The 26,013-nt window shown below is 40.9% G+C and overlaps 2 protein-coding genes across 9 annotated transcripts in view; one reads left to right on the top strand and one right to left on the bottom strand.

The window, feature by feature from the left end:
• The first annotated feature begins 3,658 nt into the window (after positions 1–3,658).
• On the top strand, positions 3,659–22,506 carry samsn1b (SAM domain, SH3 domain and nuclear localisation signals 1b). 3 transcript variants are annotated; one of them, XM_034890429.1, is made up of 15 exons: positions 3,659–3,867; positions 7,561–7,686; positions 9,382–9,425; positions 9,586–9,626; positions 9,804–9,866; positions 10,105–10,187; positions 12,360–12,489; positions 12,571–12,950; positions 17,279–17,356; positions 17,788–17,898; positions 20,242–20,374; positions 20,649–20,800; positions 21,250–21,450; positions 21,541–21,691; positions 22,248–22,506. In XM_034890429.1, exons 1-15 carry the CDS (start codon positions 3,703–3,705, stop codon positions 22,427–22,429), a joined length of 2,040 nt encoding a protein of 679 aa, XP_034746320.1. In that variant the 5' UTR covers positions 3,659–3,702; the 3' UTR covers positions 22,430–22,506. The 3 variants fall into 3 exon arrangements, with proteins under 3 accessions (XP_034746320.1, XP_034746318.1, XP_034746321.1); XM_034890427.1 differs by having other exon boundaries at positions 17,785–17,898; XM_034890430.1 differs by lacking the exon at positions 17,788–17,898.
• Positions 22,507–24,303: 1,797 nt separating this feature from the next.
• Positions 24,304–26,013, bottom strand: part of gdpd5a (glycerophosphodiester phosphodiesterase domain containing 5a) — a 38,948-nt gene continuing 37,238 nt past the window's right edge. For 5 of the 6 annotated variants that reach the window (XM_034889283.1, XM_034889281.1, XM_034889285.1 and 2 more), the window contains one exon: positions 25,401–25,653. In XM_034889283.1, coding sequence (XP_034745174.1) covers positions 25,562–25,653 — 92 coding nt within the window. In that variant the 3' untranslated portion in view covers positions 25,401–25,561. Of the gene's footprint in view, positions 25,654–26,013 lie in introns of all 6 variants that reach the window. The other variant, XM_034889282.1, reaches the window with a different exon arrangement.

Below are 26,013 nucleotides of genomic sequence, written 5' to 3'. Positions count from 1 at the left end.
CAGTTCTGAAGGCAAAAGGGGGTCCAACCCATTACTAGCATGGGGTACCTAATAAAGTGGCCGGTGAGTGTATATCACTGTTTTAAACCGAGTGAATCATAAACCTCTACCAAACAGAACAGACAAGAGAAATATAAATAAACCAAAATTTATTTTACACATACAAAAAACAAGAAAGTTTTCCATAATAAATGTTCATAAATACGCTGCTGGTGGGGCAACTGCTCAACAGATTTTGGGGTGATGGGCCCTCTTTTTGTTGTTTTCTTTGAAATATTGTTGACTTGTACACAGACACAAGGCCAGTGTTTCCTGTTCACTTCAAATCTAACACACCTTTTATAGGTACCCAGTGATTGCATCAGGGGTTTGTGGTGTCTGTTTGTGTGTGTGTGTGTGTGTGTGTGTGTTAAATTTAAAAAAAGTCCCAGTAAAGGACAGCAGGGTCATAGCCTCTAGCCTGGTGCTCTGTGTGTCCTGGGGTCAGCGCAGGAATGCTGGGTAAACGGGAGGTTGAGCACAGGTGTGAAATTGTTGGGTCTCTGTAAATTATGGAGAGTGGTCTAGACCTTCTCTGGCCGTAAAGGGTCCTGACATAACCCCTGATGTGATTTGACGCTATAAATTAAATTGAATTGAATTGCATTGGACTCAATGAGGAGGTTCAAGTCCACAAACATTACTCTTCTTTAGTTTTGCTTCGTTGAAACATTTCCTCCAATGTCAGCAGTGTTACCATGGATTTTACAACTCAACATGTGCCACAACAGACCAGGATCTCCACAACCACCTGTTTTGCACAACGTTGATGATGCACTTATGATAAGGTATGCCATCATGGTAACCTACCGCACATACAAGTTCACTATGCCTTCCATATCTATGTTTAACATTATCACATGATGTATAGATAATATCTAAATATCCATCCATCCATTTCCATCCTTTGCCTATGTTAATATGCAACTTAATATTTGTACAATATCTGTGGTAGGGGGTCCCTGCTCTGTGTCTCTTTCGCTAAGGGGTCCTTTACTGTAAAAAGGCTGACCTAGAGGATTGTGACTAAAGGCAGATGAGCTACAATAAACCTGCGGTGAAAGGTAATGTAAGGACACAACCACTGCACTCAGGTGCTCTTGAGCAAAGCACTTCATCACAAGTCTATATCCTTGACGTTCCACTTCCAGGAATGCTCCGTTGCCGATGGAAAATCCGCCGGCTTTCACAAATGTAGGTTGAATACCCCTTGCCTTGGGCTTCCTTTGTGTTGGAATTCCGGACTTCGTGGATTTCTGGGAACTATGGTCCTCAGATCTCTGCAGGGTAAATCCAGACAGCAAGCTAGACTATCTGTCCAATCAGAGTTTTTTGTTGCACGACTAAAACAACTTTTGAATGTACACATGTTCCACCAAAACAAGTTCCTTCCCGAGGCTGTCCCGAGCAGAGGCACCGTGGCTCCGTCCGGTGCTTAGCACCACCCAAGCTAATTGTGATTTATTTCAATAGACCAGAGCACGTTTTTCTCCCATCCTGGAATGCTGTTTAGACTAGCCTGACCCTACTTAACCCCAGCTGCCCAGTGGCCAGCAGATCAGACTGAGGTTGTGCTGTAAAGCTTCCGATATGTGGAACCGGGCGAGTGTGAAACAGTATGCTCCTGGGAAAAAAAGCTCAGTGAACTGACGCGTGACAAAAAAGATTAACAATAACTCCGGCTGTGTTACACTTGAATGTTTTTTTCGTCATCATCATCATCATCATCATGATCATCATCATAATCATTATCGTGTGCTTTTAGTTTGCATCATGGGAAGTGTAGTATCTGGCACTTCAGAATTTTGACAAATATTAGGGAAAAAAAGTCCAGATATCTCATGCTCTGCTGCTTCACTTTACTTTTTTATTTTATTTTTTACATAAATGTACCCCTTGTGAGTCTCTGAACTTTTTTAAAGTGCAATGCGATAAAGCTGGAGTACCCCTTTAATCACCTACAGCCAATAGAAATTTAAGTTTTAACTGGCATTGATATGCGTTAAACAAAACCATCCTTCACTGCAGATTGAACTGTAAGTTGCACTGCTGGATAATTAACAGTAGGACTGTTAAAAATCTATATCTCAGTTACATCTTTGGTTCTTATTCCCAGAGACATATTGTTGTCATTCTCTGACCTAATTCTGTAGCCGAGCTTTGATCACAACAACATGAAAGGTCGTCTTTATCTCTGGATGACAGACAAAAAGACAGCGGGCAGGAGAAGGTGTAGACAGTGCGGGGGGGGGGGGGGGGGGGGGGGGGGGGGGGGGGGGGGGGGGGGGGGGGGGGGGGGGGAGGCTTTCAAGAAGAGATTATCATTGACCCTGACATCAATAACAATTGTAATAATGTTATTTTTAGAAGCCTGCTCACTGGGACAGAGCAATGACTGTAATAATAGGTTTGCATTCAGAGGTTTGTGGGATTTGAGTAAAACACAGAGATTTCCTGAAGTACCACCACTAGAAGAACAGCTGAAATACTGTGAAATAGATATGATCTAGTCTATATCTACGACGTTCCACATCCAGGGTGTTACTAGAAATTCCCTCAATGTCCCTCTTGTTGGCTAGACGTCCGCTACCTTCTTCTCCCTCTGGTGGATTTCAGTGAACTACTGCACCTCAGATCTCTGCAGGGTTAATCCAGACAGCTAGCTAGACTATCGGTCCAATCGGAGTTTCACTTTTACTTCTCAACGTAAACATGTTCTACTAAAACAAGTTCCTTCCTGAAGCTAATCTCCAACCTCCTCTACAGCGCCGTGGAGAAAGGTCTGGCAAAGCGAGATTAAAAATGATCTGTCTATCTAATAGGATGTAACAATGCATCGTACGTTGGTTACAAATTTTTAAACAGTCTAATCTACTTTTGATTTGACTTGTTTGACTTTAGATGTCACCATGTGTTCTTACTGTAGCTTATTTATAGGAAGATACCTTTTTCTATTTAATTATTTTAAAGTGTGATTTGTTTTAAAAATGCACTTACCGTTTTTAATTGCTATTTAAGATATGATACAATGTTGTTTGGCACAGTTTGTATAAAGCAATATTCTTCAGGCAATTGTCTGCAGCTCTTTCTGTTAAAGAAACTGTGAGAAAATTCCACTGTCAATTTAAAATCACTACCTACCTACCTACCAAGACATTTTCGAGTTTATGCATCATAATACAATGCATTTATTCTAACTGTCAAATCATTACATATATTTAGAATCAATGGAAAATGTAGGATTAAAAGTATTCCTGTAGTACAAACTGTGTTACGCAAACTTTGGCTTCATCATGTCCAGTCAGACACGTCCCGTACACCATCCACATTTCACAACATGTGACCAAAACCTTAAAGGCTATTTGTATTGTTTTTTCCTCAGTCCCCAGAACTTTAACCTCACTTAGTGATTACCTAATCTCTATCAGGTCATTATCATAATCATTTCAGACACATGCCAAACAAAGCCAGCCTGTGTTGTTTATTGTCCTGTTGTCTCGGGTGGCCTGGCTCCTCCTGAGGTCCCTGTTGGACAGCGATGGCTCACTGCATCTATTGGATTAGGTCAGGGATTTGAAACTAGGATTAAGCCATTGGGTTGTGGCCAGCACGGGGGCTTCGTTGAGCTTTTGCATCACAGGGGTGTGTTAGGGTTCGGTGTGTATGTGGGTGTTTGAGCGGGAGCGTGGGGTGTGTGTGTGTGTGAGTGTGTGTGAGAGAGAAAGCGTGTTTACGCATCTCAGAGGCCACAGTGTGCAGTTTGTCTTCCCTTGGCTGCATTGTCTTTGGCACAGACCTGCAAACATGAACCTGTTCTGCTTCACACTGGTAAGAGCTTTCAAAATTGCTGTACATTTTGTTTTTAGGTTGGTGTGTATCCGGAGCACTTGTTTAGTCCCTGCCGCCAGAGGAAACGTGGTGTGCTGCTGTGGGAGCGACTGCTGATGTTATTAGTGTTGACAAGGATGTGAAAGGGTCTCTCTGGGGAATGAGACAAAACTGCAAACAACTTTCCCTCTCATTTGGTCCCTTAGATGGTACTCTTCCTTTGCTGGGCTTTATTTTCTTTCTGCATATTTACAACTGTATATGTATTATCTTCTTATTAGTATAATTAATCATATAATGGTTTGATAACCATGGCATAATCATTAGGTCTGGGTATGGCCAATTCAATATTAATTAGCTTAGGGACACTTCAGTTACAAAACCAATTTGGCTTGGCTATAAAAGAGATTCTCAAAGAACTTGCGCTGTGAATTGTACAAGCAAGAAGCAACCCTCAAATACTTTATATAATGCACCAGGTTAATGTTAACATAAGGAACCCACAGAATGTCTGTGGTGGGTTATAAAGGCTGCATTAAAAGATCAATTTCAGAATTTAACTAATCCACATCAGATCACTCCGACAAAAATAGTATTGGATTATTTTAACCCAGCCCTACTAATCATGGTCAATTTAGAGACGTTGTAATTCCTGAATTTCTTGTGAGATGCTAGGAAGGATTGCCGTTTTTCCTCAATCTCTTTGGCACATTCACTGACACAAATTTACAATTGTCGAAACATCCAATCCTCACACCACGCGGTACATTCAGCATGTCACAATGTGACTACTTAATCAAATGTTCACAAAATCACAAGTTTTTTTAAATGGCAATGTAACCAAGTCAACCCAGGTGTGAACAAATTTCAAAACAAAACAATTCTGCCTTACTTTGACATCTGTAGTCAGATAACTGGATGGACTACAGATTTCTTATTGAATACCTTAAACTTGAATTTGATAAATATCATAACCTCATATTCATTTTAAACATGACTTATAATGTCTAATGCAAAGTTGGTTTTTTTTGCATTTTAGCTTACAAAACATGACTCTTGCTCTTATCTTTTACAAACCAAGGCTGCAGGCCATGTGAAATCTGGCCATAGGCTGGGATTGGCCCCTGGACCAGATTTAGACCTGGACCTGATGGTCAAAATGCAAAGACATCTTGTCAAATGACAGCGTATTGTAAAAGGGTGATAGTCACCCACTCTGTCATGTTGTCCAGTTGCTAACATTGTATATTCAGGCAGCTGAATAGCATTTACAACTGTATATGTGTTATGTATTGACGTCAACCATGGCACACACTATACTTTCTCATTGTATGGACACACCAGCCAACCCCAAATACACCAAGGAAGCTTTACAGAGAAAAAGATATACAACAGCAAGATGTGCAAGAAATAAAGAAATAAAAATAAATACATACTATAAATAAATAATAAATACAGTACATATTTATATATATATACTGTATAAATACATGTAGTCGGCAAATACATCGACCTCAAGGGTCATCCTATTTCTTTTCTGTCCGGCCCCAACATTGTAATCGATATCACACCTGACATCCTCCTTTGCAATGCAACAAGGGAAAAATCTTTTGGCACAACTCAACCCCCCCCCGCCCCCCCAAACAACAGCCTGCTGTGGTAGCGTCACCTGTCATCTGTTTGCATTTGGTTGCACTAAATTGTGAGGAAGTCTATTCATCTGGAAAGCTTTATGGCAAAACCACATACCTATTATGTATTCAATATACTGTATATATGTATATATGCATGTGTGACAGGTTATTGATTATTGGTTGTTCGATTTTGCATGTAAAGATTTACACATGAACGTGTGTAGAATTGCATTTGGGAATGATCATGATGATTCAATATCAAATTCATGCAAACTATTTTGATCTGCAAGCCGTTCCCAATGCTTGTTGTGCCAAAGCAATGATAAATGACTATTGTCATGTGAACAACTGACCTAAGGTTTATATAAATAGTCATGCAGATTGACAAAGTTTAACAGTCTTTCCACAATTGCTCCAAAGCAATTGAGAAAGAAATGCATCCAGTTGGTCTTATTGTGACACAACGCAACAATGTGATAATGCATGAAGAGAATCAATGCTAATTGAGTGTGATTTCATGATTATCACACCAGTAATTTGTTACGGTGATAATGGTGTGTTGTTGGAAGGGATTCCATTTACTGCTGTGACACTGCTGCTTATGTTCAATTTGATTGTAATAGCAACAATTTTTAGCAGCAGCTGTTACGTAACACCACACTCCTCTTCCACTCAGTGCCAGATTTGGGGCTTTACTCTCAGGTAAGATGCTAACGTTAGCACACAACACACAGACAGTACAAAATGCCATCAGCCTTATGGACTCAAAAGTGTGACAACGCAACAACATCACAATATGCTGCTCATCTTACATATCTGTCTTATCAGTTACACAAACAGCTGTATACTCTCCTTATATGGAAGTGATATGATTTATATCTTTGTTGTCGGTCTGTTTCAGGTTAAACTCTTTGTGAAACATGAAGAAACACAAACAATGAACGCCATAGAACTTTCTTTTATCATCCAGTTTGACAGTCAGTTGTAACGAAAAAACAAACTACTTTGAAGTAGATTTTTTTCGGGCTACATAACTTGTGCATAAATTTGATTAATTTTAGGTAGCGATACAAGGATTTGAGGCGTTATCCAAGGCTTTTCTGATACCGGTATTGGTATCATAACATCTCTTGTTTGAATCAGAAGCAGTTTGGCCTGATTTAGCATTTGTACTAAGGATTTTACTCTTTAAAATGTTTGACTGCATATCATACATTTAATGGTTTAATTATGTTAGTGTAGCATATTAGGCTTTGTAGTATAGCCTATGTTTTATTGTCCTTCATTATGATCTAGATGTTGCTCAAACCCTTCACTACAGTGCCAGATGTGTAATGCTGCTGTATTTCACATTTTATTTTTCCTAACAACTATCATATTTTAAAACATTTAGTCCACAATAGTGATATAATGTCAGAAGAGCCTTAAAAAAACATGTGTAATATGTGTGTATTATGGTAGAATGTACATTTTCTTTCCATGCCATTAAAACTCACTTTGACACTCCAACAAGGTAGAGCTATTACAAATGGAATCTTTATCTTCTCTGTGTTTGATCACCATACTTTCCCAAGGACTTGGAGCTCAGTCTGAATCCATTTTCACATACTGCTCCCAGTGCTTCTCACACAATACATAATCCGGCATTTTCTTCTCACATGGCCAGACATTTTGACTAGATCGATGTGTCCACGGCAGACTGCTGACCTGCACTACCCTCACACTGAGACAATTGAAAACAAAATTACACCAAAGTGTGATGAATATTGATTGGATGTGTTTGAGTGACGCCCTGTACATGCAGAATAATTACACCATGCAGTGTAGATGTCAGAGCATTAGATTAGAAGACATGCTCGCCTCTCCCAGATGTACTGGAAGGCTTGTCATGGATTACGTATTGTGTAGTTGGGCTGATGATTGATTCAGGACAACTCCTCCTTGGTGAGCCTCAACACCAGGATATATTTAGTCTAGGAGTTTGAACAGAGCCAACGAGTGTACTGTAGTTTTAAACTAAGCTGCTGTCACCATGCAGACTGTTTTTGTTTCTTTTCAGGAGGGCTCCACAGAAAGTATATATGAACCACCCAACAGTCAAACACTCTTCCAGGACGTCCATCTCAGCCCTTCTCTCCACAGGTGTAAGACTGAATGGGGCGGCTCAGATCCATCCATCCATTCTGTAAGATTATTTTCATCTTAGTCTATCCATAATGTTACAGTTACGGGATTGCTCTCGTTCTGCCGCAATGTCTGACAAATTTCACTCTTTTTGCCAGATTTCACTCTTTTTGGCCAGGTTTCTGATACCTAGTGCTTTCGTTGTGTTGGTGTTCAAACCTACGGTTGATTTCTGAGGTCTGTGGTTAACTGATCCTCAGATCTCTGCAGGGTGAATCCAGACATCTAGCTAGAATATCTGTCCAATCTGAATTTTCTGTTGCACGACTAAAACTACTTTAGAACTTACACATGTTCCACCAAAACAAGTTCCTTCCCACAACACATTCTCAGTCCCATCTCGTAAAACATGGACTCTTGCTCAGGTGCCTTTGTTGTTGTTATTGATCATTAAAAAGTCTCCTTTAGCATCATATTACATGCTTGGTCAGGACTATTGGCTGCCCTTTTGATGTTGTTAGGTTAAGGTAAAGGTTGTGGGTTGTGTTCCCTGACACGCGGCAATAACACAATGGTAAGGGACACACGCAGGACACAAACCCTGCTCTCCTGTGTCCTTTGTTTGACCCATTCCCCCCCCCGGCCAACCTCCTTAAGCTGAATTTCCCACTAACATACTACTCGCTAAACCCCGTGTAGATGCTGCTCTGCCCGTTACGTTCTACACACACTCCGAAGGGTGCTTTTCCAATTGTGATTGGTTTAAAGAAATGCAAATTAACAAGAGCACGTTTTTCTCCAATCCAGGAATGCTGTGTGGACTAGCCAGACCGTCCTCCACAGCGCTGTAGAGGAAGGTCTGGCCAAGCAAGACTGTTTGTTCATTCAGACCAAGACTTGATCAAAACACTGATGAGTGTTTAGGGGACACTTGTGTCTAAAACATTCAACCAATCAGAAACCACTGAGATTGGAGACTTGTGTGAGAATCCTCAGATCAGAAGTTGGCTACACAAAGAATGTCTGTGTGATACAGGACAAAAGCCTGCTCTGCACAAAACCGAGGGTTAACCTCTGGAAACCAGACATAACTGAAACTTTGGGGTTGATCGGGCGTACTAACTTTTAAAGATCACCTCACTTTTGTTGAATGTTCTCAGCTTCCTGGATATCTGCACCACATTTTAGGCCAATCCATCAAATGGTTGCTGAGATATTTCAGTATAGACCAAAGTGTTGAACCGGCCTTCAGACAGAGATTGCAATTCATTGAGCTAGCACGGCTAAAAACAGCACAGCTAGTGCACATGATGAGATATATACATACACACACACACTACCAGTCAAAAGTTTGGTCTCTTAGAAATGTCCATTGGACTCCATTGTAGAATCCCAGCTGAGATCAGTTGCATTGTTTTAAACCAGGGCAGCAGTTTTCAGATTACATTGTGTTCTTACATAATTGCAAAACGGTTCTCTAATGTTTTCTCAGTTAGTTTTTCAAAATGATAGCAGATTGGTGTACAGCATGTGCTTTTGGAACATTGGATGAATGGTTGCTGATAATAGGCAATGTAGATATCGCATTAAAGATCAGCCCCCCCACTCAGATCAGCTGACATTCTGTCTATAATGGAGTGGATGGAGTGGTGTAAACATTTGCAAGTGACCCCAAATTTTGACCAGTAGTGTCTATGTTTTTTATTCTTTCCTTTCTAAATTTTCTTTAAGTTGTGCATGTCTTTGTTCCTCCAAGGACCGACCACCAAGTACAGTAAAAGTAAAGAAGAATAACAGAAGGTACGGCAGTTTTGTTCCATTTGTGCGGTAATATTTGCATTTGTGAGAGGGCATTCCTTTAGAAAAAAAAAATGTATTAAATTTTCTTTAGCCTTGTATGTATTTCACCTGTCAAAATAACTTATTACCCGTAAGGAAATTTAAATATTTGTCATTTTAGGTCTTGTGTGCCAACATCACCCTTGGACAATGAAACATTAGGTTGGTACAAAATGATCACATTCGCTGATGTTCTTATTTCGATTAATTGTTTTGTTGCCTTTTCTTCAGACTTCATGCAAAGTAACTTCAGGCTCTCCTTGATCTTACACTACATGTTGAACCTCTTTGTGTACAGTAAGACCTGTTTCTCCTTCCCCCCCACCTTGTCTTTTGCAGTATTTCATTCTCCCTGCTGCATGTCATCAAGAGACAAGAAGGGCTTATCCCAACAAATGAAAGGTAAAGAAACATGTCTACCTGAGTGCTAACCAAAATACTAGGAAACCATGGCGCATTGAAGCTGGAAGGTATATATCAGATATCAGAGAACTTAAATCGGAGTGTAAGACAGCTGAAGGAAGCCAGATTTAAAAAAGAATATTTAGGATCAGTGCTAATGACATTTGTATGTTTGACAATATGTGAATGAGGAGGAAATAAAGCAGTAACTGACCCGCGTGGATTGATCATCCTACAGAAGTGTGTAAAGGCCCCTGTCGGAGCAGCATGTGGACAAGAGATGACAGAGTGAAGGGGACACAGGCCCATCTACCAGATAAGGTAAGTCCCCATTACTTTCAGTCACAGTAGGTGTAACTCCCCAGGAGTGCCCCATTATGATGAGTGTAGTATAGTATCCATGTTTGAATTAGCCCTAACTGCATATTCCCCCCCCCAAAAAAAAAATCACATTTTGGATTGGAGCCAGTGCATACAGAACAATACGGTATTATAATCTATCCCAGCGCCACAAATTATGGATTAATATGATTGATATTTTTATTTACGTATGATGCAACTAAGTGGTCCATCCCACAAGGAATCACATGACACTGATACAACAGTAATTAATTCAACATCTTACCGTCCAATGTACACAAACACACACACACACACACACACACACACACACACGCACACACACACACACACACACACACACTTGCAAAAAACAGAACAATTAAAATATACTGCAGTAGCCACATTACAACAACCCAAGTGTAACCCATACATTGTCCAACTCAAGCCAACCAGCCACAAAATATTTTTTTTAAAACAGAGTATGTCACTTCCAGACAAAGATAATGGAACATTTAGGACTCATAAGCAGCAGTGAATAAGGAAGTCTTGAGCTTTGATTTAAAAAACCTCAGTTGAGCATGCCAGTCTAATACCTGCTGGAAGACCGTTCCAAAATGTTGGAGCACGAAACAAAAAGGCTTGTTCACCGACCGTTGTCTTCCCGACCTTTGGTACAGTCAGAAGTCCTGACCCGTGGAAACGCAGCAACCGTGAAGGCACATAAGAATTTAAAAGATCGAACAGATATAATGATGCAAAGCCATTCACTGTGTTGGATTTTAAGGTTTTTAAGCAAAACCTTAAAATCTGCTCTAACCTGAACAGGGCGCCAGTGCAGTGTGGCCAGCACAGGGGTTATACTGTATGTACTGTATGTCTTTGGACTATACAAAATAAAAATTTGAAAACGGGGTATGTCACTTCCAGACTTCAGAGAATAATTGCCATCTTAAACCATGATAATATGGACACTACAAAGCAAAATAAACTTCCTACTTTCAATTTCATTGAGAACACTTACATAACAGTCCGTCTTCTTCAATGGTGCCCGACCAACCTCCTGTTTCAATATGGAGAAAGGGTATACCAGACCTGAACTGAGCACACACAGATCTTTTCACCTTGGACAAATTATAGTGCAAATTTTTTCAATGTGTAAAGTATTGGTACTTATTTGAGAAGCTGTTCAGTCTTTTGTAATCCGTACCTACATGTCCTTGTGTGCCAGATAAACACATGTTTATCAGTGCTCATCTTCCACGCTCTGCTTATGTAACATTGCATAACATAAAAAGAATGTCTTAGGCCCTTTGGCAGTGTATACAAGTACATGGTTTATATGTGTGGAAGCATACATCTGGCTAATATTTTAAAGTTAACTCATTTCCTGTTTATGTGACGGAGGTTACAGAGGGTAAAAAGTAAATTTAAAGTAAACCTGAGGGAGGACATTTGTATGTCAGCCAGATCAGATATATGGTGGTTCACTTTATTCTGCTTTATAATCTTTAATCTGCTACATAAGGCCCTTTTTATATCTATGGGTCTGAGTTCTTCAGAACACTTCGATTTTGTACGGTTTGGTGCTTTTCATGCCAACAGCTGATAGTTAAGATAGGGACAGCACAGCAATCATATCCACACGGCAGAGAACAAATGCTGAGGCAGTACCAGCATAAAGAGGTGACTTTTTGATGGAGCATTAGATTTTGAAGGGAATACAGCATGTTTTGGAAGGTTTAGCTAGTCGTGTAACATTTAACAAGTAGTTAAGTGGTAGAAGTTCAGATCCTTTACTTTACACGGTGATTCAATACTCCATTACAAGTATTGCAATAAAAATCTTACTGATATTTACATTCGGCAATGGCCTAAATGTAATAGACTTATTAATATCAAGTGACGCACTAAAACTTTAAAATAAGAACTGCTTGGACCACTGAAACTTGCTTAAGACCTGCTGCTATTTGTTGACTTTCAATTTAGGTATTTGAGTATTTTTTATTTTAAATGTGCTAAATAAGTAAGCAGCATTTTATTGTTGTAACTGCTTGAGGTGGAGTTGGTTTGAACTGCTTTGTACATAATCTGTACAAGGTCCCTTTAACGTATTATTGCATACAAAATGCTCCTCTTGTTTCTTCATTACAGGGCGGTGAAACTGCAGCTGACACAGCAGAATCCACACACACCACGGGAAGATTTAAGAAGTTACAGAACCTGGTGCAGACAAAGACTGGACATCAGAGTGGAGGAGGGAGGAGGACGTCTGAGAATAACGGTGAGGGCCGTGCTCTTCAACCTGCTCAGGGAACTGCAATCAGATCAGTCATCATTAACCGTCCTTTCTGCTCATCTTCAGATCATATGTCCGATGTGTTGAGTATTGGCCTGGGGAGGAGAACAGAGAAGAAGCCCTCTGAAACTGCCCCATCACCACAGACGCAACACCAGGCCCAAGATATCCGTAAAGATTCAGTAGAGGACGAAGTTTGGGGCCCGTGGCTTGGAAATTATCGGTGGAACCCATTTGAGTGTCCGCAGCCCTGGACTCCCTTCTACCACACATGTCACCAACCTGGACATGAACTTTGGGTCTGTGGCGGCACCTGGTCGCTGCCCCGGACCACAGAATGGGATCGCTTTGAGAGTTTGATACAGGAGCTGGACAGCAAACAGTCCGATCTGTCTCCTAAACAAATGATGCACTCCAACACGGATCTGCAGCTCTCACAGAACACGGTAAGTCACACGTTACCTTGGTGGCATTACCTTCCATCTAGTCCATATCATGCGCCGCTTGAAATTCCACTGGATGTCACTGTTTTTGGCCAGATGTCCATCTCCTTCCGCTTTCTTTGTGTTGTAATTTAAAACTCCGGCTGACTCCGGCAGGACTATGATTTACTGCTCCTCAGATCTCTGCAGGGTAAATCCAGACAGCTAGCTAGACTATTTGTTCAATCTGAGTTTTCTGTTAAGGACTAGGTTAAGAACCTTCCTGAGGTTGTTCTGCAGCGGCACCGTGGCTCTGTCTGGCGCTTAGCACCGCCCAAGACGATTGTGATTGGTTTAAAGAAATGCCAATACACCAGAGTACATTTTTCTCCCATACCAGAATGCTGTGTGGACTAGCCAGACCCTCCTCCGCAGCGCTGTGGAGGAAGGTCTGGCACTGCGAGACTACCTTCCGTCAGAAAATGAGATCAACTACATAAACCAGCAGTAGTGTGAGGTCAAGTTTTAAAACTACATAAAGCATTGTGATCCGTCTTAAAAGGAAATTTCATCATTTTGGGAAATGTAGTCCTTTTTGATTGGAATGTTAAATGTCAAGCTATATTGGCTGTTATAATGAGCTCTGAAGTTCAAAATGTTAGACCTTGCTTGTGTGTAAAGAGTAAAGTTGGACTTCACAGTCTGGTTATGTGCCGGATTATTTCTTTACTGGCAGCCTCCAGAAAACTAACACATAATCGGCACATAACCACCATGAAGAACTGAGTTTTTGTTTTTAGCCTAGTCTTCAATCTTTGCACAAATTAAACAAAACAAGATATAACAATTTATTAAATGAGTTTAGTAGGCACATTGCGTTACCTACGGACGGAGCCAGGCCAGCCATTTCCCTGGTTCCAGTCTTTATACTATGCTAAGATAAGCTAACTGTCGGCTGTCTGAAGTCTCACAGTGTGTTTAACAGACAGATATGAGAGTGGTGTTAATTCCCCGCCTCAAATAGGAACACAGAGATATTTGTTAACATGAGCCACTCTCTGTCAAATTCTGAAACAAGAGAAGGAAATCTCAAACTTGTGTTATCAAGTGTAAAATCTGGAATTGGTCAATAGACAGTGAATGCGAGGCTGATTTGGTTCTTTTTGTAGCGTTTCCAGCTGTGAAAGAGAATATGTACCCAGACAACACATTCTCATGAACACGTCCATGTGATATCTTATTAAAATTCATGCACATCAAAACATGGTATCCTAAGAAATTAGGAGACAGCTGGTTACTAATACTGACTACAAGCTCCATGTCGCCAATTGGCAGTTCCACTCAGAAAGAAATATATCACCTGGAATTTTTTTTTAAATCAAGGTTATGGTCGTCTTTGACCCTTTTCTTTTCTTTTCTTAGTTTTTTAAAATTTTTGTGGGTTTCTCCCCAAATTTTTTTAATCTTTTTTTTTACATTTTTCATTTCTTTTCACATTTTTGTCACTTTCTTTTACATCTTTCGCTCTTTTTTTTACACTGTGTTTAAAGTTCTTTTACTAATTGTTTTTTCTCCAGATGCTATAAAATTGACAAAAAACACACAAATTCAATGAAAGTAGTGAGCTGATTATTTAACTTGTGAGGAGTGCTGTTGGGAACCATCCACGTTACTTTTTTGGACAATTTGTTTGAAAGAATTTCTGATATAGAAACTTTTTGGAAAGGGGTCAAATTTGACCCAAAGACAACCAGAGGGTTAACATTTTTGCTTATAAAACACATAAGCTAATCTTTTATGATTAATTAACCTACCCAACAATTTAACAACCTACAAGTCCAGCTGAAATGATTGGCAGAGTAATCACTTAGTTGATTTGACAGAACAATTTCCCAATATCACACTGTAAAAAACAACAAAAAACTTTGAAAGTATTACTCAAGCAAAGGATCTAAATACTTCCACCACTGATGTGTTTTGTGCCAAAGTACATTAGAAACCAGCATTTAGCAGCAGTCTGTCTGCAGCCTGCTCCCAGCTCTCCATAGTACCGTTAAAGTGGGCTTTACAGGGCCTGACTGTCTAATTGCACCTTAGAGCTCTTCAGGGAACATTTAAACTAACTGAAATTTCAAGCTAATACTTGTTTAGTCATTGCTTTTAGGGTACTGAAGCAAACATTGCACAGCTTAGTTTCATTTCTAGCCTCAGCTGGCACTGCTAATGCATCCTAAACTGCTACTTAATGATATCATAATCACATGCAAACAAAACAGTTACACAAGGCTGTATTGGAAGTGTGTTTACCATCCCGCTGGAACTGGAAAATGAAAAAGAGGGTTTTTCCAAATGAAACATGAAACTTTTGATATGTAGGATATGTAGGACAGCTACATGATCGACTTATGCATGGAGGAGTGCTGCAGGGCCAGTCCACTTTGTCTAGCAATGTCAAGCCTGAGAAAATGACATCATGTGACATCACTTGAGTCAGACTCTTCTCATGAACCATCCGGACATATACTACAGCTACAAAAAGTAATGCGCTGTAATTTGCATGTCCATCTTCATCCCCTTATCCCGTATCGGGTCGTGGCATCTCCAGCAGGGGACCCCAAACTTCCCTTTCCCGAGCCACATTAACCAGCTACGACTGGGGGATCCCCGAGGCGTTGGATACATAATCCCTCCACCCAGTCCTGGGTGGAGGGATTATTTGGGCCTCCTCCCAGCTTGGCATTCCTGGAATACCTCCCTAGGGAGGTGCCCAGGAGGCACCCTTACCAGATGCCCGAACCACCTCAAAGGTGGTCACAAAGGAGCAGCGGCTCCACTCTGAGCTCCTCTTGGGTGACTGAGCTTCTTACCCTATCTCAGAGGGAGACGCCAGCCCCCTTCCTAAATTGCATGTAATTCACATATTTATTACTGTAAGATTCAGAGTAAGTGTAGTCTTGCTTTGCTAGACCCTCCTCCACAGCGCTGTGGAGGAGGGTCTGGCTGGTCCACAAAGCAAAAAAATGTGCTCCGGTAAATTGGCATTTCTTTAAACCAACCACAATCATCTTGGGTGGTGCTCAGTGCCGGATGGAGCAACGGTACCTCTGCAAAATAACCTCGAGAAGGATCTTGGTGGAACGTGTGTACGTTTCAAAAGTAGTTTTAGTCGTGCAACAGAAAACTTAGATTGTACAAGTAGTCTAGCTAGTTTTCTGGATTTACCCAGCAGAGATCTGAGTAGCAGTTAACTATAGTCCTCAGAAATCAGCCGGAGGTTAGATTTACAACACAAAGAAAGAGGAAGGTGAGGGACATCAGCGGTATTTCCAGCAGCAACGGAACAATCCCGAAAGTGAAATGTTTTGCTATAGAACGGAGTGAATGTGACCATCTGTCTCAAGAGTGACAGCCGGATGTCATCAAAGGGCAGTGCAAAGCAGCTTCTTTATTTTATTACAACCCCTTGGGGACTATAACAGCATCCACCAACTCCATCTCCTATTCAACGCCTTCCTCATTATCACCAGTTATCATTTTAGCTCAACATCCAGTTACTGAAATTCCTCTCTCGCCTTTGCTTAGGGAGGAATAAAGAATAAGATCAATCACTGGTTGAAATCAGACTCTATGTTCCACATCAGAGCATATGTTCACATGTGTCAGAGAAACCCCAAAACTCTGAATTTGTGTTTATATGGCTGTTTTGTTTAGTTGCACAAATAAATGCAAAAACTACAGAAATAATTTAGTAAATTGAGGACAATGGTATTTGGAGTTGCTCTTATCCAACCACTCAGTGCACGACAGTGAGGCCTCAGTTCTCTAACGGACGCTGTTGGGAATGAGCCAAGAGTCAGTGTAACAGATGTTCTGAGGGCAGCACTGAATGACCGTTAACGGAAGCTAATGGCAAACAAGTAAGAAAATGACATTGTGCCCATACTGTCTCCATTTAAAGAACAATATAGATAAGCAGATGATACAAAGTAAGCGGGATGGAAAACTACATACACATTGACAAAAATGACACAGTAGGTAGGAAACCTCCCCCCATGTGATACTGAAATCACATTTTCTTAACATAATACAGTCAATAGAAAAAGATCAGCACAACATGATCATTCAAATGACAACCACAATATGTTGACTCGGGATATGGACAAAAATACATCATATCTAAGAACTGTATTGCTGCCAGGGTTTAACCCAATTCAGACAAAAAATCCTAAACAGGGAATAAACACATACTGTTTATGTTGTGGGCTCATAGGGAGACCGAACACATACACGCAGATAATGTGCCCATCTGTTACCACAAAAACACATTTTAATCTCTCTTTTTCCCCAAACAGTTGACCAGATTTGGGAGATTTGAAGCCTGTACACAGCCCTCACCTTTGATGAAACCACGGGACATTGGAGGCGCTCTGGTAAGAGAACCAAGCTCCTCCCATCTGCCAGTTTGTCCATCGAGGAATTATACTTTAACACCCCTTTGCAAATCAGATTTTTAGACCAAAAAAAATTACAGCATGTTTATTTGGCAGTTGTGGGGAAACCCTTTAGTGCAAGTCAGGGGCGGGTGTAGAAGGGGGGTGCATTTTTTAAAAGTGGCAGACTGAGCCTATAGAAAATATGTATTGTATTTACAAATGTAATTTATAATGAATATGATATTGTATGCGATTTGATGTATTCAGTGATGTCTAATTTATTATGTTGTGTTGTTCTATATTTCAAATGTTTCTAAGCGTATTTTCTATGCTGCATTCCTGACTGATTATTGGTCCCCTCTGTGCCAGCCCAATTAACAATATCCTGAATTCGTCCCCGTTTACAGTGTTTTTTGTTTTTAAAGCAGGAGCAGAGTTGCGATCTTACCAAATTGAGGCTGCAGAGGAGGGAAACCTTTTCACATGGTGACAGGAAGCACGTCAAGGCCCCGCCTGAGAAAACGTTGACAGCCATCACTGTATGTCATGCACTCTACAAAGCTTGTGTTTATCCAAGCAGTTTTAAGTTCGTTGCACCCTGAATTTGCAAAATAACATCTGTTACCAAGCAGACACAGCTGTCAGGTCCACACCTGCTCTGCCAGACTGCAAACTATCAATCACACTATCATTTGCCATTTTACAGACAGGGCTTTACACCAAAGACAGTTAATACTGGCTCTAAACTGACGGATCCAACATGCATGTGGATGTACTGCTACCTTATGGTTCAAGATGACTACAGCTGCAAAGATGCGTGAACACAACTATATAAATATGAGGCAGGAGTCACAGCTGGTGTGCAACGAGGAAAAGACCCACATGCAGACAGGGACAGTTGAGTAATTTATTCACAGATAAAAAAATACAAAAGCTTATGGGAATAGCTAGCAAGTCCATCACATTACAATTAGCTGAAGTTTTTATCCAAAGCGACTTCCACTTAGTGCGCTCAACCATGAAGGTACAAACTCAGAACAGCAAGAATCCCATAGAAGTGCATTAGCTTCAAATAAGCCAAACCACAAAGTGCCACATAAGTGGATTTTTCTGTAGCCATCATCTACTTACCTAAGGTGCTGTCAGAAAAGAGACATGTTTTTAGCTTGCGGCGGAAGATGTGAAGACTTTCTGTCAGTCGCAAAGTCAAAACGGAATAGTTCCAAAGAGAAGTTGAAGCCACAGGAGGGCAGGAACAACTACAGGCAGGCAGGGGTAGCAGGCACAGGATCCAAGTGAGGTTCTGGTTCTGGTTCTGGTAGCTTAAATAAACAAATGCATCAGGCACACAGCAATGTTGATGGTCTTGCAGTGAAAGGAATGGAACTGGGCATGAAATGCAGGTGAGGAGGGAAGGCCAGGCGACTGCGGAGCAGATGAGCGACGTGGGAACAGGTGTGTAGGGCGGTCAGGTGTGTAGGGCGGTCAGGTGACAGGGAAAGGAAGCGAAGTCAGAGGACATCTGGTAGATGGGTGACAAACGGATCAGTGTCAGTAAATGAGCTGTCATACTATAATGCATGCGTAATGATGATTTATGTTGCACACCATTGAGAAATGATCACGTTACTTTGAGGTTATGTAATTAGTTATCACTTAATGGATCATAATTAATGGATATTAGCTCAGTTACTTTATATATTTATGTATTTATATGCCAGCAAATCAGCTGTAATCCAGTTACAGAGGAGACGGGTAAGCATGTGATCATTAGCTATTCTCACAGACGCATGAGACTGTTATGATCAAACTTGTCAGATGCAAACATCTACATGTTGCTGCATGGCCCAAATGTCTTTGTTTGTCATATTTGTGAGAGAGATTGTGGCTAAATGATGATTACATTGTATCCATGCTAGCTGTGTGGCTGTAGGGATGGCAGTCGGCCCAGCAACGTGTCCATGATTGCATCTGACCACCAGTGTGTCAATTGTGTTACGAAGTTTGATGATCTACTACGTGTTTATTAATCACATAAACTCATAGTGACCCGATCATTGATTACTTTAATGGACTACAGGAAATTAGGATACATCTGCATTAACTCATTGCGACAGCATTAGTACCTGTGTGGATTTGTTAAGCTTATGTTTTGTACCATTATTGTGACCAAATTGTGAGCATTCAATATGTAATTTAAGATTTCCTAAACTCAAAACAGTATTATTATTATTAGATATTAGATTATTAGATCACTGGCACTGGTCCCCTGTTGCGTATGCACATAATCATGTGGGAGGTTAAAATCGTCCTGTTGTCTTAAGTGAAAAGTGTCAGGTGATACAAATGCTGTTTATTCAAAGAAATTATTCCCAGGCACCCCAATATAGCTAGATAAGAGTCAGACTCACAATTTCAAATTCCGATCATCCCAGATCTAATACTTTATAAGCTGCACAGCTGTGAAGTTTAAGCGCAGCCTATCCACAACTATGCACTTAACAAACTGCACACGCATGATGCAAATATGGTCCTTGATGTGATAGTCCCTGTACAGGAAGAGGAAGTTCCAAGCTGAGCACAGGTAGCTGGGGATTATGCTCGCCACACACCTCCTAGCTCTCAGCTATAAAAAGCAAGGCAACTCTTGTAGGATTAAGTATTTTGCTTACCAGCGGAGCTGCATGTTCCAGCATGAACTGTGGGTATTGCGCTGTTCACATGAGGAATCAAACAAGGCAGCTTACTGTAGGGCCCTGACTCAGCTTTCTGGCTGGTTAACCTTCTTTTTTTGTTCGCCTGTGTTGGAAGATAACGAATGACAGGGAGCCAAAAGCGTATGCGGCAGATTGCAAATGTCACCTGGTGTTTTTACTGTGCAGACTGGAAACACACAGAACGATGAAGCAGAGAAGAGGGAGGTTGGTGGAGGGCGACCCTTTAGTAAAGGACACAGGCGGTCCAGTAACTCTCTGGAAAGCCTCTACAGCCTCCACAGTGGACAAAGCTCCTCAAGTAAGCACCTTCAGGCACAGAGCCAAGGGTACTCTTTACACCACAAGCTTATGAATAATGCAACCCTTGCTTGTACACTCCTGAATCCTGTTACTTCCCGTTAGATGCACTAATTTGTAGAGCTACACTAACCTCTGACAAATCAAAAACCAAACCCTCGACTCAGACTGAGGCAGGCTGTCTTACTATTGACATGTGGATAACTTGATTAGAATTGAACGCAATAATTAACTTACACTTTGTTGAACCCTGTTGTTTGTGTGCTGATCCCCAGGTGGAGTCACCAGTGGGTCAGGCTGCTCCAGTAACAGAGACAGTCTCAGGCTGGAGGACGATCTATTGTCAAAAAGACAGTTCTGTGGCAGAGCTACAGTCCATACCGACTTTGTGCCAAGTCCATATGACACAGAATCCCTCAAACTCATGGTAAACAAGTCTGGAAAACGGAAATGAAGTAAACTAACTGTAGGACTGCATTACTTTTATAACTGTGTTAAACTGGGGCTCCATGAGTGGCTTTGTTAGTCGGTCTGATTGGTCCAGAGTTTCATAAATTTCAACAAACATCTCATAGCTTGCCATGCAACTTTGCAGAGACATTAATAGTCCAAAAATGATGTATCCTACTGACTTCAGTGACACCCTAGATTTTTCATCCGATTCTGTCATAGTGGCTGCTAACAGACTTATGATGTCTGCTATTGAACTATTATTATTAGTAGTAATAGTGTGTGTTTGTCTACTGCCCAGGCTGTGAGGTCAGGTGGAACGAAGTTCAATCTGGCACAAGCTCTTCTCTGTCTATGATACTGATGTGTTTAGTGCATGCTTCCAGTCAAATAAATGTAATAAAACTAAACTAAACTTTCCTTCAGGTGGGAGATGTGATTGACATAATCGCCAAGCCCCCCATGGGAATATGGACAGGCATGCTTAACGGCAGGGTGGGAAATTTCAAGTTCATTTATGTGGATGTGCTAACAGAGAAGAGTCCGGACACACACAAGGAGACACAAGCCCACAGATTGAGACACAAATCAACTGTCCAGGAAGTTTTAAAGCGCCTCAGTTTGGAGGTATGTTGTCTTTGGAGTTTCACATAGCAACAGTTATCTTCCATACAACAAGGCGTTCCTGAATGTTTCTTTTTCCACTTGCTTCCCCAGGAGCATTTCTTGTCCTTACAGCTGAACGGTTACCAAACAGTAGAGGACTTGATGATGCTGAGGGAGCACCACCTGACGGAGCTGAATGTGACTGATCCAGAGCACAGGCATCGTCTGCTTGGCGCTGTCCACTCCCTGCAGCAAATGCGCTGTGAGTAGTAGGTAGCAGAGAAAAAGCATATCATATTTTTTTACCAAAAACATTGATGACGATATTGTATCGTATGTATAGTATTGCATGTACTAGTCACAAAATATGAACACAGTGAGAGTTAAATAAATAGTAAATGATCACCAATAGTCAGTCTGGTTAGCTTAGAAAATCATATCACTTTACTATAATGCAGCCTGTATTGACAGCACTTGTGTCATATTGAGATATAACAATATCCAAAATTTAAGGCGATATCTACTCGATGTGTGTTATAATATTAATATGTTGCCCAGTGCTAGGGACAAATGACATTGCACCTCAAGTAGTTATGCCTGGGAGGGCATGCGAGCCACAGCTAAAGAGGTTAAGGATAACAGGATAATCCCAAAGAGTGTTACTGAGAATAGAGCAGGATACATAGGGATAGTAGCTGCAGACTCACAGGCCGCTGAGCCTTACTGCACAGGAATACTAGCGGTAAAGGATTACTTACTGCTCATCCATGCAACTCTGGGACAGTTCATCCAATCGACTCGTCTTCTCTGCTTCGCAGCTGATCATCAGTTGGAGAATGAGGCCCAGACCCCCAGCGAGAACACAAAGGCAGGTATGAACAACTGCCCAAGAGACTCCGGCTGCCACATGCCATCTGACAGCCCTGACAATAGCGCAGAGGACACAGACCTTCACTTTCTCTCTGAATACCCTCTGCCAGCTCAGACGACAGCTTCATGAGAATGTCTTTATAATCTGTTGTATTATTTATGCTGCTGTTGAGAGGATTTATGAATAAAAAAACTTTTAAACATGTTTTAGTTTCTTGCAACAGCGTCATTTCTTATTACGCACAATGAGCCCTTACCACTGCTTATTCTCATCTGTATGTGTCTATACATTGAAGCATGCTCATTTGTCTCTTGAAATAAAATCAATCAATCAAATTTGTTAAATTGTATGAGGTATAATTCCAGTGAAATGAAATCCCATCAACCCCTTCAACTTGTGCAGTCTGAGGCAGTGTCCTCATACCGGATCCCAGGGGCCTGAGGGTAGAAACTCCTCCTGAGCCTCTCTGTGCTGGCCTGATGTATCTGAGTGAAACACTCTCTGCGGGGCTTTGCAGTCCTGTTTGCTGCTTTTTTTGTACCAGGCAGTGATGTTCCCTGTCAAGATGTTCTCTATGTTGCAGGGGTAGAAATTGCTAAGTATTTGAGAGGGAGCCTGACATTTCCTCAGACACTTGAGGTCAAACAATCTTTGCCTTGCCTTTCTCACCAGTGAGTCTGCATACAGCGCCCAGGTCAGACCTTCAGTGATGGACATCAAGGAAGCTGAAGCTTGAAGCTGTCCACCCTCTCCACAAGGACCCGTTGATATTAACAGGGGCGTAGTTCCTTCCCTACTCTTCTCAAAGTCCACTATCATCTCTTCAGTCTTGCTGACATTCATTTGGCATTCATTCAAAGTGGCTTGACAGCCATGTGTATACAGGGAGTACAGCGGTGGACTCAGAACACAGCCCTGGGGTTCTCCGTTGTCAAAGATTTGGATGGAAGAGGTGTGTCTGCCCACCCTCACCACCTGGGGTCTGCCTGTCAGGAAGTCAAGGATCCACATGCACAGTTATGACCAGCCTGGAGGAAACTATTCTGTAAAACCCTGAACTATAGTCAATGAACAACAATCTCACATACCTTCCTTCTTTCCCATATAAGAGATACAGTCTTGCATTGCCAGAACTATTTCCACAGCACTGCAAAGAGGGTCTGGTTAATCCACACTGTATTCCAGGATGCGAGAAAATGGGAGAAAATGCTCTGGTTTATTGGCATTTCTTTTAACCAATCACTTTCGTCTTGGGGGGTGCTAAGCGCCGAAAAGACCCAAGGTGCCTTTGCATAATAGCCTCGGGAAGGAACTTGTTTTAGTGGAACATCTGTATGTTCAAAAGTAGTTTCAAAAAAGGAGGATGGGTGTGAGAGGTGCACCCACCCATCCATTAAACCCTGCTTCAGCTCACTTGTATTTAAATTTAAATAAAGATTAGTTTTCCTCTTTATTAGTGACAGTGGATAGACAGGTGGGAGAGAGATGTAGGATGACACGTAGCCGCAGGTCAGAGTTGAACCCGGGCAGCTGCAGGCCTTTGCCTACATTAGTAGGTATCTTACTGGGTGAGTTAGAGGTCGCCCCGTGTTTAGCTTACTTGCTATAGATGCATCAGCACTTGAAACATAGCAGAGGTCGGCTTGTGATCTGTCATAGCTCTCAGACCTTGCCACATGCATCTGGGGCTGTCCTTCAGGAATTGCAGTTTCACCATCTTGCCGTAGGACCTTTTTGCCTTTTTTACTGCCCTTCTTACATTATCGGCTGTGAGGAAAGGATAGAGATTCACCATCGTCATTAGAATTCACCCTCTAGAGACCATAAGTCTTTGTTCAAAATTTAAATCCAGCCAGTAGTTGTTGAGATATTTCCGTCTGGACAAAAGTAGCTTAGTCTTTTGACCTATTGTAAGAGAATCCAAGATTTTTATTTCCATTTTGAGTATCTACATTTGGATGTAACTGTTACAAATCTTCAACAAAAGACAAACTGCACATTTCTCAAAGACAAAAGATCACTTTTATTGAACATGTCTGCTGCTAAAAGTGTAAAAGTTCTAACTTGAAATTTGCACCCCTACTATTAAACTAAAAGACAAAGAATATCCTAGACTATTCTACCAGTCCATTTTTTTAATAAAAAAGGCAGCCATGTGAAAGTCGTAATAACTAATATGACTATATAGTAAATCAATCATGGCATGACAGAAAAGAGGCGAAAAAAGATTACAACGTTGATCACAATATACTCTCAAAACCCCCTCACCCCATGAAAAATGAAAGAAAAGAAGTTTTCACGTAGGCCCTAATCTAATCATTCTTTCGCACTTACAAGAGGACATCAGTCGTGTTGGTAATAAATGAAAACATAAAAATATACAATTGATATGTCCAAACCATTGAAAAAATTTAAAAACAACTCATATTTACAGTACATTAGTTTATAATACAGTACACTACACAGACTGTTTCCTATGTTAGAAAACAACAATGAAGTACATAACATAAAAAAATACAAGATTACAGCCTTTATCGCCTCAAATATAACTTTTGAGAAGGTCACTCACGCAAACACACTGAACAGAGTTTTATTTCTCATGGTTGTCAAACGGACTTTTGGCCCTACCACCACACACATCACCACATTTAGCTGGTAATAATGTTGAATGAGTAGAAGTCGTGTTTCTATGAGAAAATGTCATATGATGATGATTTAAATTTTTTATGATTCAAACACGTGTTTGGAGAAACACACATTTTGGTTTTACCTGGTCAACGGTTTAAGTTCAGTGGCATTGGACTCATCATGAGACGTTTGCTCCTTTGTCAGCTCACCCGTTAGGTGATGACAACATAGACACATCAGCCATGTGTTCCCATTGAGGAATGACACTTTTCAACACCAATTTATAACACTGAAAGCGAGAAAATTACTTTTAATGGCAACTTTGAAGGTAAATGTTGAACTATTTTTAAGGGAATGTGGCTAAGACTGTCTTATACAGTTAAAAATACTTACAAATGGATAGTACATACATAAATTTAATACATAAAATTTGCATATCAGCATGTGACTAATGTGTTATCTTAAAATCTGACGGACCAAGATGCCAAATACTTTAGACGAGATTTGGTATCTATGCTGTCATAACTTCTGGGTTAAGTTGAATAGATCAGTTACCCTGGAACAACGTCAGTAAAGTCTTTGAAATCAAACTAACATCCGAGATCCGACAGCTGCGGCAGTCAGTTTGGCTGCTCAGTCAGCGACGCCTCCATCAGAGTATCTGGCATAACCGTTCTCAGGATACAGAGACAGCTCCTCTGTACTGCTGAGGCCGTTGTCGAGGTCTGAAAAAAAACATTATGGATGATGCTGTAGCCTCTTCAATGAACACATTTAACACATTTTAATATGTTGATATAATGTACTTGACATAGCTGGAGAGGAGTTAGTTGGATTACATTAACAGCTGTTATTTATATAATGTACCACCTGTTTTCTTTAAAGAGGTGCATGTAAGTACAGTAAAAGCTCCCATGTGAATAATTTCAAAATGTCAAATTTTGGCACCCCCAAGTGGTAGCATTATAAAACTTGCATGCACTTCCTTGTTGGAGCCTGGTGCTAAAGTCACTGCAATAAGTGCCTATATAAGGGATGTATGTCTGGTAACTGACAACAGTGCCCACGTGTCAATTATGACTGCA

Source organism: Etheostoma cragini, chromosome 13 (assembly GCF_013103735.1).
Source record: "Etheostoma cragini isolate CJK2018 chromosome 13, CSU_Ecrag_1.0, whole genome shotgun sequence".
In the NCBI taxonomy this organism is placed as follows: Eukaryota; Metazoa; Chordata; class Actinopteri; order Perciformes; family Percidae; genus Etheostoma; species Etheostoma cragini.
The sequence above is the reverse complement of the archived record's forward strand: the minus strand, read 5'-3'. Positions and strand labels throughout refer to the sequence as shown.

Excerpts from the sequence above, each read along its gene's own strand:
- samsn1b (XM_034890427.1), top strand. The coding sequence starts at position 3,703 with ATGTGGGTGTTTGAGCGGGAGCGTGGGGTGTGTGTGTGTGTGAGTGTG. Across the intron at positions 10,188-12,359 it reads AGGCCCATCTACCAGATAAG|GGCGGTGAAACTGCAGCTGA; the intron begins GTAAGTCCCCAT and ends TCTTCATTACAG. Across the intron at positions 20,375-20,648 it reads CAGTGGACAAAGCTCCTCAA|GTGGAGTCACCAGTGGGTCA; the intron begins GTAAGCACCTTC and ends GCTGATCCCCAG.